Source organism: Agrilus planipennis, unplaced genomic scaffold, assembly GCF_000699045.2.
Source record: "Agrilus planipennis isolate EAB-ADULT unplaced genomic scaffold, Apla_2.0 scaffold227, whole genome shotgun sequence".
Taxonomy (NCBI): domain Eukaryota; kingdom Metazoa; phylum Arthropoda; class Insecta; order Coleoptera; family Buprestidae; genus Agrilus; species Agrilus planipennis.
This window is the reverse complement of record NW_020439150.1, coordinates 460,452-472,688: the sequence shown is the minus strand read 5'-3', so window position 1 is coordinate 472,688 and position 12,237 is coordinate 460,452. Positions and strand designations below refer to the sequence as shown.

At 35.1% G+C, this 12,237-nt stretch overlaps 2 protein-coding genes across 3 annotated transcripts in view; one reads left to right on the top strand and one right to left on the bottom strand.

The window, feature by feature from the left end:
* The window catches only part of LOC108740281, a 43,992-nt gene that overhangs the window by 19,481 nt on the left and 12,274 nt on the right, over window positions 1–12,237 (bottom strand). For both annotated transcript variants that reach the window (XM_025977855.1, XM_025977856.1), the window contains exon 9: window positions 5,606–5,718. In XM_025977855.1, coding sequence (XP_025833640.1) covers window positions 5,606–5,718 — 113 coding nt within the window. The remainder of the gene's footprint in view (window positions 1–5,605; window positions 5,719–12,237) is intronic.
* LOC108740286 (zinc finger and BTB domain-containing protein 8B) lies at window positions 2,991–4,884 on the top strand. The gene is made up of 2 exons (XM_018474552.1): window positions 2,991–3,216; window positions 3,285–4,884. The coding sequence occupies exons 1-2, from the start codon at window positions 3,006–3,008 to the stop codon at window positions 4,550–4,552; spliced, it is 1,479 nt and encodes a 492-aa protein (XP_018330054.1). The 5' UTR covers window positions 2,991–3,005; the 3' UTR covers window positions 4,553–4,884.

Below are 12,237 nucleotides of genomic sequence, written 5' to 3'. Positions count from 1 at the left end.
ACCCAAAGACCGGTTAGACACTCCTCCATTTCTTTCTATATTGAGTCAATTTTCGTATTTCTCGAAAACTAAACAACCACATCAGTAATGGAATCTAGGTTTATGAGGCCTGTACAAAAATTATTTATTTATTCATTTTGTCCCCTTCAAAATAATCCCCACCAGATATAATACTTGTGCCAACGTTTTTCCCAATCCTGGAAGCACTTCAAAAAATCATTTTTTGTGATCTTGTTCAACTCCTCCTTCGATGCCGTCGTCCTTTCATCGGCCTCTTCAAATTCGGGAACAAGAAACAGTCACAGTGGGCCAGACATGGAGAATATGGTGGCTGCGGCTGCATTATTAGTGTGTTGTTTTTGGCCTAAAATTCACGCACGAGCAACGACATGTAAAACCTTCACATTCGACCTAACTTTTTTCGGTCTTGGCTCGTGCGGCAGCATTCATTGGGATGATTGGTTTTCACGTCATAATCATAAACCATGGCCTTCTGGAGCAAATATGGGTCGTCGCGGACAGAGTCCAACAGCTCCTTAGCAATTTTAGTGCGATGTTGGTTTTGGTTGAAATTGATCAATTTTGGTAAGAATTTCGAGATGATCCCTTTTATGTCCAAAATCATTGCAAAAAATCGAATGGCAGGATCTTCAGAAATTTCTCTAACGGTGATTCGACGATTGGACAATACTATTTTCTTCACTTCATCAATGTTTTCGTCTGTTGTTGACGTGTTTGGGCGTCTGACACACTCTTTGCCGTTCAAATCTTCTCGGCCCTCTGAGAACATTTTGTACCACCGATAAATGTTGCTTCGATCCAAGGTAGCTTCACCATATGCCACAGTCAACATTCGGAATACGTCCGAGCACTTATTTTGTTTTCCACACAAAATTTGATACAGATTCTTTGATCCATTCTTTGGAATAGGCAAAAAAACAAGCAAAGCAACTATCAAAAATTAACTGAACAATCAACATGGCCGAACTTGTGGGTATAAGTGAGAGACAGGAGTACAGAAAAGACACGAACAGACCTCGTATCTCTGTCACTATTAACTCCTGATTCTGCTTCAGTCTCTAGCTATCTTCGTATCTCGGAAAGTGTCCTACCAAACTATCTCAAATATTTCTCGTTGACTTCCATAGTATCGTGTGCTCTCCTACTCTGTCTAAAACCTCGTCATTTGCATCCATTTATAAAAATTACAAAAATATCTTACAATTTGACGCTTCTTTTCTACAACAATCGTCTACGTTACACACCATCACAGTGCCGTTCTCCAATGATACTCTTTCTAATATATTTTTTTTTTTAAATTTCCAAATAAACCGGTTTCTACCCGACTTTGCACTATTCTTTGTTTTATCCCTCTAACGGTGTTATTTACCTTCCTCTTTATCGCCAGACAGAAAAAAAATACTTTGTACGTTTCCGTTTTGAATCACCACCGTATTTCAATTATTTCGCTCAATCAAAAAAATTGATAGCACACACGTCCAAACGGTGGATGATTTGAGAAGAGGGAATTAGCTTGTAAAGGGGGTAGTAGTTAGTTAGGTGAAACGGCTCATGCCCCCCTCGGACCTTAACGGTGCCCGCGCCGAAACCTCATCCTATTTTGTATATATATATATATCTGTGCACAATACCTGTCCGCGAAAAACCGAGAGAGAAAGATGGAATGAGACGGAGACAAAGAGAGTGCGCAACTTATGACTATAAACCGTCAAAGATGATATCGTAATTCAGTTGTTAACCAATCAACCCCCGTGAAAAGTTCATTCAAATGATAAACGTGCAACAAGCCAACTTTGATCTTACTTTCGGGTACTATTCCAAATTCAAAAGTGATATTTTGTTTCCCTTCTTGTAAGAAGTTTATCTACTTAATAGATATACGAAAAGTGATATTTAACCAAAAAAAAAAAACGAAAGGTAATAATGATTTTTTTTTTAATTTAGTTTTTCAATTACAGTATTATTCGATAACTTAATGAAAAGTAATTAAATTTCAATCGTTAAAACTCAGTATTCGAAATTAATTAGACAATCTAGTAATAAAAAAAAATAATCTGTATAATCAAAATCGAATCGATTTTAATTTTTATCTAGATATCTGTGCAATTTAATATTTCAAAATCTTTTTATTCATTTTAAAAGAGAATAAAAAAAATAATATTTTAGTTACAATTATCAATTTTTGATGAAAAAAACCAGACATTAATATAAATTTTCCCAAAAAAACAAGCTTGCACAGTCTGGAACTATTCAGCCCCCCTTTTCTATCTTTTCAAAAATTGCCAGAGTATGATACTGAACATTATAAACTTTTTCTTTGTAAAAACCTAGGCTTTTTATTCTATCAAAATTAACACACTTTTTTTGTATTTAAGATAATTATTATTTTGAAGAAAGTATTAAAGTATTTTCGTAAATAAAATACAGGGATTAACTTGGGTCAAATTTCATAAATTCAATTTTTGAGAATTAGTACGTAAAACTGACGGACAACAACCAAGAAAGTAGTTTTCTTCAACTTTTTTTATTGCTGAATTAGATTTAAAGACAAATTAGAATCTGGTTACAGAACAGGGTGCTGGCCGCTAAAAATGATTTTAAATTTACCCCTAATTTACCTTTCCAGTACAATTAATTGATAGTGTTTACAAAAATGATATTTATCATTGCGAGAAACTAAAAAAAAAATAAAAATGAATAATAAATTAAATTATTTAATGATGATTGAAACAAATTCAGAATATTTTTAAAAAATTAATTAATTTCCACGATTCTTGTCAAAATTCCCTAATAATTTCCTGAAAATTTTTAAGGTATTTTGATCTCAAATCGAAACACCAAATAAGTCAAATCTGCAAGATTTGGATTTTGTAATTAATCAAAATGTCTCAAAATTTTGATAGCAATTCTAAGGTCAACTTTAATCAACTTTAATTAATATTCTTTTTCTTTATAGCCGAACAGCAACAAAAATCTACCAAAACATGTACTCTCTATACCGAGCGTGGCTTTCAATGAGTCCGGGATGTTCTATGCCAAATGTACAGAGTGATCTACATTTAGAACCGTCTAACACTTCAGGCAGTCCGGATGTTAATCTACTCGTTGGTCCCTCTCTCACCCATTTTTCCGCGCACAAACGAATTCTTTCATTCAACAGCGGATTTTTCAAGGCCGCCTTGACAAATCATACAGGTACACGAGCTATAACAGCTAGTGTAAGTGTTTTAAAATGCAACTGAAATTTTATTTCTCAATTTTAGGATACGAACCCATCACGGTTCCGAACGTGAACGTGGACGAATTTTCATCTCTGTTGACGTTTATGTACACAGGCTTCTTGGACCTGAATCTCACCAACATCTACAACATCCTTCTGGCTACCCATATCCTCCATATGCCCGGCGCCATGGAGCTATGTCGTAACTTCCTCATTCACAACCAACAAATCGAAACGCGTACCAACATCATCAAACCGGTCCCAAGCAGGAAAGCCATTATGCCCTTACAAGCGATCGTACATCCACCCCTTTTTGGTTGTCTTCGACAATCGAGAGATACATCGTTCAAAAATTTGAAAAACGAACTATCCTCAATAACATCAACCAACGACTTTGCCGTCACCAGAACTCGTACAGAAGTCGATTCTAATGATAATAATAACGACAATCCTCTACAACACGCCAAATCTTCAAGTGTCCGAGACATGAAGCAAAATGAAGATCATACAATTCCTACAAGATCGGCGAAGACAAATGGAAGTTGTTCAAAAACAAAGAAAAAAACTGAAGCTAGCTCCACGCATCACCATCTGAACTCAAAACCCCTTCAGCATATAGAAGACGCAAGTTCCGGTAAGGAAAAGAAATGTTCTTCCAAGAACAAGAAGAGACCTGGCAATTTCGTATCTACCGACGACAAATTCGAAATAGACGTGGCATGCTGCGATGGACCCGTACGTTTCCACAGGGTTTTAAACAAGAACTACGGACAGATCCAGACCGATTCAACAAACAACCCACCCAAACACCATCAACACATGTTGGTCTCGACCAAAAACGAAGCAATCAACAGAATAATGAACGAAAACATCAGAGAACAAAACAAGGACGACGCGGGTGAAGACAGGTCGAACTTTAGCGGAGACGTCTTCAAGTGTGTCTACTGCAATCACACGTTCAAGAGTCAATACTGTTATCAGAAACATGCCAGAAGACACTTGAATCCGGTGCTGGAGTCGAAAGTTGTACATAAGAAGGAGCAAGTGTCCACCAGCAAACGAGAAGTGAAGCTGCTCGATCTGAACGTGCAATATTATCCGTGTAAGATGTGCGGTTCGAAATTTCCCAGCTACTACTTCGTCCACAAACACAGAAAACTATGTCATTCGAATGAGAATGTCACCGACGATGACGTAACAACAACAACCACGACCATAAACGATGCAGAACAGCAGAAATCAGACAGCAAAGAGAACGAATCCAAAGACGACAATTGTGAGAAGAAAAGTGACAACGAGGAAAATAAGTAAATGCTGGAATTGTAACTAACTATTCGACAAAGAAATGTTCAATAAATATACTACATATCGTGGTCATTTTGATTAAATAATTTACTTAAAAAATTTTTTAATGGTAAAAAAACTAGTTAAGTCTGTACAGGGTAGAAAGCTTTGGCGAGTATTAAGTCGATAATATAGGTAAGTAAAGCAGCGTAGTTAAGGGATAGAAAAAATTGTAACGATTTTGCAACCCGAAGCCGGCCCTGGACGTGAATTGGCAACGTATACAGAAAATGCAACTACTTCGATGAAAACTGTAAACAGTGACGGTTTTGGGATGACTAATAAAGTAAATATCAACAGCTTACCACTACACTACTACACATAATAATCTTCAGACGCCCATTGCGATAACAATTAATTATATTTACTTTGTTCATCGCCGATAGTGTGTAGTACTATTTAAAAATAAACCTCAACCTTGCATTAAGAACACAAAATTTAATAGAAATATTCGTACAACACGGATATTGGACCTGATGGAATGCGGCGTTGTAATGTCGTATTTCCCTCCAGGATCGGACTGTATTTTCAAATACGTTTTTTTCGAAAACGGTGGACTTTCGGTCCACTAAACGTATACCTAATCTTCTTGTTTTATAGTGCCCTATCACCTCCTGCAAGCTTGCTACTTATTTCAGAAACACCCTGCATATTTAGGTTCTTTAGAAATATATCAAAATGAAGTTGCTTTGAAAAACAAAACAGAATTATTTGTATGCAAAATAAAACGTTTCTCTTTTCGTAAAATACAACAAGTATTTAGCTACTTAAGCAATTATATTAAATTCGCAAAAATTAATTTTAAAATTTTAAAATAAATGACGTAAATAGTATCTACCGTACCGGTACAGCTACACTGAAGCATATAACTGGATAACTATTTTTACAAAATCTTCTCTTTCTCCTCTTGACATACACGCCAAATGATTCCCCGTTAATAATTATTAAATTAATAATAAATTTCCCGATTCAAATGTTTTATAATTTTATTCAATAATAAATTTGTTAATTTCTTCTTACCTTGAACGTCGCCTGTTTCATCTTCACTTGATTCCATAACAGCATTTTCCTTGTCTTTTCTTCTTTCTTTTTTCTTTTTGTTTTCTACTAGTCCACTTGATGAACTTTGATCACTGAAACAAAAACAATATAAATTACATGATATAATTCTACACAAAATTAAAATAAATTACATTTTATGGCATACGTATAAGGCACTTAATCTTCAAACTAATTTCCAGAATGATATAGTTTTATTATACAAAAAAATAAAATACATTAAATAAACATGAAAAAAAAAGGCATTATAAAAGTAAACGATTAGGTACAATTCTATAAACTAAAATTTCTTTCGCTTTTGAAACAGAAAGCGAAAAGAAATTGGCTTTTCGCAACTTATTAACGTTTAATAAATTAAATGGCCATCAAATCAAACCGATGAAATTTGGTATTCAAGAACCGATCTACTTTACTAAGAAAACAGAGCAGAATTAAATGGATTACAAATGATTTTAATTTCAATTTTGAATCTCTTCTTTCTAGATTCAATTATTATATGGTATACACAGATCAAACCACTGCATACAGGGTGATAAGAAATTGCGTAAGAATAACAAATTCTTCACGTCTATTTTGTTCAAACGACTGAACGAACAACCCAATCATGCCTTTAATAGTCGAAAAAACTGAAAATCACTAGGTGCAAGATCTGCACTATACGGTGGATGATCACGGTTTTCATCCATGGCAATGCAGAACAGGCATTACCAAACAATTCAAAGGGGATGTTTTCGACCACCAACGAGTGATTTTCATCTTGAAGACATAGTGGGGTAAGCAATGCTTTACAGTCAACGTGGAACATTTCGATATCATGGCAAACGTCTCAATGGTTCTGGCGATTATACGTGTAGGGAAAAAGGCAGTTTTTTATATGTGTACACGTGCCTCTCTTTTCTAGATCATCGGAGCAAGCATTGAAAAAAGTAGATGCCCACGTCGAATAGTTTCATTAACTAATTGGGAACAGGTAGCGAAACACGTAAAGGCAATATATATACAATTTTAAAGGAAACGAAAGTTAAGTTTCAAAAAAGTATATATTAAGAGTTCACAACAATATTCCTAAAATATCGTCACCTGAAGAAGCTAATATTTTGATGAAACAATTGTTGTCTTATATTAATATATATTTTTTTGAAACGTTTCCTTTAATTGATTATGGAATTTCAACAAGTAAAGCCTTCTATCATTAATTATATACAGTTCTCTTCAATTTTACTACTTTTTTATTTCATTAGTTCATTTGCATCAAATTACCATCAATATTGATTGATGGTTTTCTTTTGTTTAGTCATAATGACATTTTTTCAGTCATTTAAACTTTAGCGCATTCAATTACATTACATGGTTACCATATTTTTGATGCAAACGCAATAAGGGATAATATACTCGAAACATTTGACAGTATTCGCAAGTTTTTAATAGGAATAGTAAATACCCATGTCTCCAGGAAACCAAAAAGCTGTTTTAAGACTAATCGACATTATTTTTGTGATTGCCCTGTATACATGAGATACGAATCTATCAGGAAACTAAGTGAAGGCAATATTTCTGATTGCCACTGATGGTTTTGAATCCTGCAAACACGATTTGCATTGCAATCGGGAGGGAACGAAGTCCCGCGGGAACGTGGCACGTTCGTTCTTGCTGACTGCCCAATTATCGTATCCGCAGGGTTTTCTATATCAATTTTACAAATTAATAAAATTTCAAATCGGCCGCAGGCTTAAAACGACATATTTAATTCGATTTTCAATTAATTTCACTAATATGTTGTTACACATGGAAACTGTAACGAACGATAATGAATAAATGAATAAACAAATGTAGGTGGTCAGGGGCGGCTGCAGAACTGACAAAAAATTACGTATTTACGTTTATTGCTACCAAATTACTATGACATATTAAATAATCTAGTGTTTCTGCACTAGTGATACAATGGAAGTGTCATAACGGAAACAGAAGCAAAAACAGAGTTGAATAGTAAATTTTTGCGGAATAAAATTACAGCTACTGTAAAAATTATGTGAAAATTGCTTTCTTGTAAAGTCGTATAAAGTAACAATGACTTATTAAAGTAGGGACCAATATAATGGAAAATAAATTTTGAAAAATATCAACATATAAAATGCTAGGAAATAGATTTAGGTCCTAAACTACTGGAAAAACCCACCATTAACTCACAATGTTACAGTGGGGTCGCTAAAAGCTGACGCAGGTACCTGAGGAAACATGCAACTTATCAACAAGCAATTTCGTTTAAATTATGTTTTGAAAACGGTCAGGTTCAATCAACGAACAAAAATAATAAATTTTTACTTGTTTTATTGTTCCGATATATTGCTTTTCAGAAAGATGAGAAATTAAAATTAAGCTCCAAGCTCTTGCAATAAAAGTTTGGAACCAGATGCAGAAACAGATGTGGAAAGGTATGCGAAACTTCCGCAATTGCGGAAGCGGAAGCAGGGGTCTGTTGCAATACTAATCTACACCATACCCGATCGCCTTTTGTTAACTGTCTTGTCCAGAGTAGTAGAGCTAATGAATCCTCTGACTCTGGTCGATTTGAAAACAAAACTTTTGGGTATTTCGTTCCCACCTGCTAAAAAATTCCACCCCATACATTGACCACTTGAAGACAATACGTTCGTTGGGGAAATATTCTCGAGTATTTTAATTACACCTTACAGCTTCAGACGGAGTGCAATGGTGGCACCAAAATACTTTTGGGTGTTTCATTCCCATCAGCTACTAATGCTGGAATGGGCGGGCAGTCGCTCCCAATTACGTCAGAGAGTAGTTTTCGGTAGTCTCCTTTTTAGGAATTGTGGGAATGGATGCGCGGTGGGGAAATATAAGACGGATAAAATGAAGACAGAGTATCCGCATAATATTACTAGCCCAAGTGATCTAAAAACCTTGGATCAGAACAGACGGACACGGAATCAAACCGGTGTCCTCCCCAATGTTAAGCAATGGTCCAAGTCTAGCTCTAGGACATGCCACTGGGACTCTAGAGGAGTGCGTAGGAATATCCTTTATATTATTGAACTGAGCTGCACTGGTTTAGAAACCCACACCACTACCTTCTAAACCCATTTGAATTTAGGAAGATAATAAATGAGCTGCATCCAACTCAGCTAACTAGTGTGTTTTTGTTTTTCATTGACGAGCGTAGATCAAACGACAACGTCAAAACAACGACACTGTAGACAACAACTGCTAAAGTTTTTCCAGTCTTCATTTCTGTTATCTATTTACGAAACTATTGCAAATATTAATAGAATCAAAAAAATTATTAGAAATTATTGCATCAACAACCATGTTCACATTAAAATCTCAAAAAAGCTTTTCGAATTGAAGAATGAAGGCGTTATTCCGGAATTCAATGTCACAAAGTCGTTTGAGAGTTGCATCGATACTCTCCATTGAAAAATCATTTGCATTTTCCGAAATTTGTTTGAGAAAATAAAGCAGTCGTATTAACATCTAGCAAGGAAGAGTTAGCGGCAGCTTTAATAGGATGGAAGTCACAAACATTCGAGATGTGACGTTATAAGAGATTGTTAAAAATACTGGAATGAAAATGTGGAGGTATTAAAAAGAGTAGGACAACAGAGGATTTTATGGAATTTATTAAGAAATAGGTAGGTAAGATATGTTGGAGGGTCACCTTCTCAGGCATGAAGGGTTACTTAAGACACTTTTAGAAACAGAAAGGGGGAATTAAGAGGAGCAGAAGTACACGTGGAATCACCAATAGTTACAGATATAGGTTGCTCTAATTTTCTAGAAATGCGAATTTTAGCTCAAGCAATGGAAGTGTGTGTGACCAATCACTCTTCCAGCTTCAAAATTAGAATAGTCTGCAATAAGACTGTCGCATTTACTTTCTTCTTTGAAGTCACTAACTAGACTAGAGCGGTTGCTGACAGAACGCCTACTTTTACTCACGACAGACGTTGTAAGCAATATCGTTTCGTAAACATAGAAAAGAGATGCCAGGTAGGAATTGCAGCGGACACTAATAAAGAAAGGGGAATAACATTACATCAATTGATGTGTAACAGAAAGAGATGCAGACAAGCAGCATCTGAGCATATTGCCAGCATCGGGCTTTAAAGGAAGTTCAACATTCTCAGGAATTTAGGAAAGCAGGAGGCTTTTTAAAAAATATATTTTTCCAAGTAGGCAATTATAAAGCCGACCCTGATGACCTTAGCAACGTCTAACCTGTTATTTTATTATCTCTTTTCACTTTGTCTATACTACTCCTTTTTCCTTATTTAATAAGAGGGTAAAGGTCTAGATGATAGCCCCCACACCCGAAGGGGGGGATGGAAAGAGGAGGTCTCCCCCACTACTGTACCATAAAAAGTTCGTGGCGGTCTCACCCCCATAAAAAATTATGGGGGTTCAAAGTTTATCAATATGCCAATTTTTATACATTTCTAGGCATGTAAATATTTATATAGTCATTCTTAAACAATATTTAAAGGTAAAACTAATGAAAAATACATAAAAATATTGAGAGTTATATAAAACAAACAGAATAGCTCAAAACCCCAACGCCAAAACACGACAGGGACTGAAGAAGGTAACTTTGTTACCAAAAAGTGCTTCGGACAACTACAGTGTCGTGTTTTGGCGTTGGGGTTTTGAGCTATTCTGTTTGTTCTACAACAACCGCCAAAGTTTTCCCAATCTTCATATTAAAGTTATATAAAACATTATTTAAATATCTTTATCAATAGGTTAGGTTAGGTTAGGTTAGCGGGTTTTGTTCAAGTGACCACCCTCTTTCGATGCCCCACCTCCACCCGCTTGAAAATAATTGTTTTATTGAATTTTATTTGAATTATAGTGTATGAAAATTGTCAAAATAATCAACTTTCGACTCCCATAATTTTTTATGGGGGTGAGGCCGCCGCGAACTTTTTATGGGGTTTTACTAAGGTAACCCCCCCTCTTTTGACCCACCACTCCCACCCCCGAAGGGGCGGGGCCATCATCTAACACTTTTTATGGGGGTGAGACCGCCACGAACTTTTTGTGGTACAGTGGTGGCGGAGACCTCCTCTTTCCATCCCCCCCTTCGGGTGTGGGGGCCATCATCTAGACGTTTACCAATAAGAGCCTGTTAAAAATACAACAAATGACTACAGTAGCAATTAGAAACAAGATACATCCATTCTCACACATAATTTATTGAGGACTTTGCCAATTTTGATCACCCCTACTTTAGGGCAAAATTACCATTCAAAAGATAGCTGAATAAACATTTACAGAACACCCCTTTCATTTCGCCAAGAGGCGCTACTGCGATGTACCAACCGATTTAGTAGCTCTCTTGGAAAACGATCGAAAATTTTATTATTAATGTGTAATTGTAATTACTACAACCGAATATCTGTCAGGTAATTTGTGACTATATTAAGGAAAATGAACATGACAGTGCATGCTTCTATGTATCGTCAATTTGATTATTACGCGCTTAAAATTAAAACCAAAGTTATTACCCGTTCGTAATCATTTTATTCTATTTATAAATACCAAATATGTACATTTGTACGAACCAATCCCTATAAAAAGAAATTTTTATTCAAAAAAAGCTTTACTGCAAACAATATAAATAATGAATTTTTTTAATATTTATGGCATTCTGTATTCATTCCACAATGTACTAGAATTCTATTAATAAACTACTGCCACTCATTATATTAACTATATTTCTAGGCTTTTTGTTAAGTAATAATAAGACAGAAAAGGGACACACTGACTTGTTTTCATAAATCTCCTATTTGGACAACTTAATTATTTTTTTTTGCTTTTTATTCCTTAAAATTATCGAATTACTACCACTGCCAAAACTATGGATTTTGTTTTTGAAATTAATAATTTTTCTTCTTTATTAGGCTACGAGGGTCGAGTACCCATCCATCTACTCCATTATTTATTATTTAAAGGGAAAAATGATATAGCTTTTTTAATAACATGAGAATAACCAGAAAATTGTTACAATTATTGTTAAAATTATGGTAAAAAACAATGATTATGTTACGCTTGGCAATATTGCAATTTATTTAACGGACCAAACAGATTTCTTCGTTTATGCTTACGTAGCGCAGAGCGCGTTTAAGGAAGTTATTGAAAGAGGGCGCGTTGGAGGAGGACAATCGATCGGTCGACAACATCCGATAACCAGTAGACATCTTAGCGTCTTAAGATTTAGGCGGGATTATCTTTGTGATTTCTGTGAGTGACTTGAAGATTAGATTCAACCCTGATGATGAGTATCTTCAGACAAGGGCCCGAAGATTAAAATGTAGTTGTAAGGGTACTTGTTTATTTTCTTTTTTTTTTTTGTATTTTAGAACTTATTACTTTTTCTTTCGAGAATTTTCTTTCATTTTGTTTAAAGCTCGTTGAGCATTTGTTTTATGTACCTACATACGTTTATTTTTTAACGAATTGTGTGTATTCATTGTTAAATTTGTTAGTAGCTTTTCATTTTGTTTTACAAAAAACACGATTTAGACAACATACTAGACTCATTATTACAAGTACAACGACTAAAAAATAAACGTATG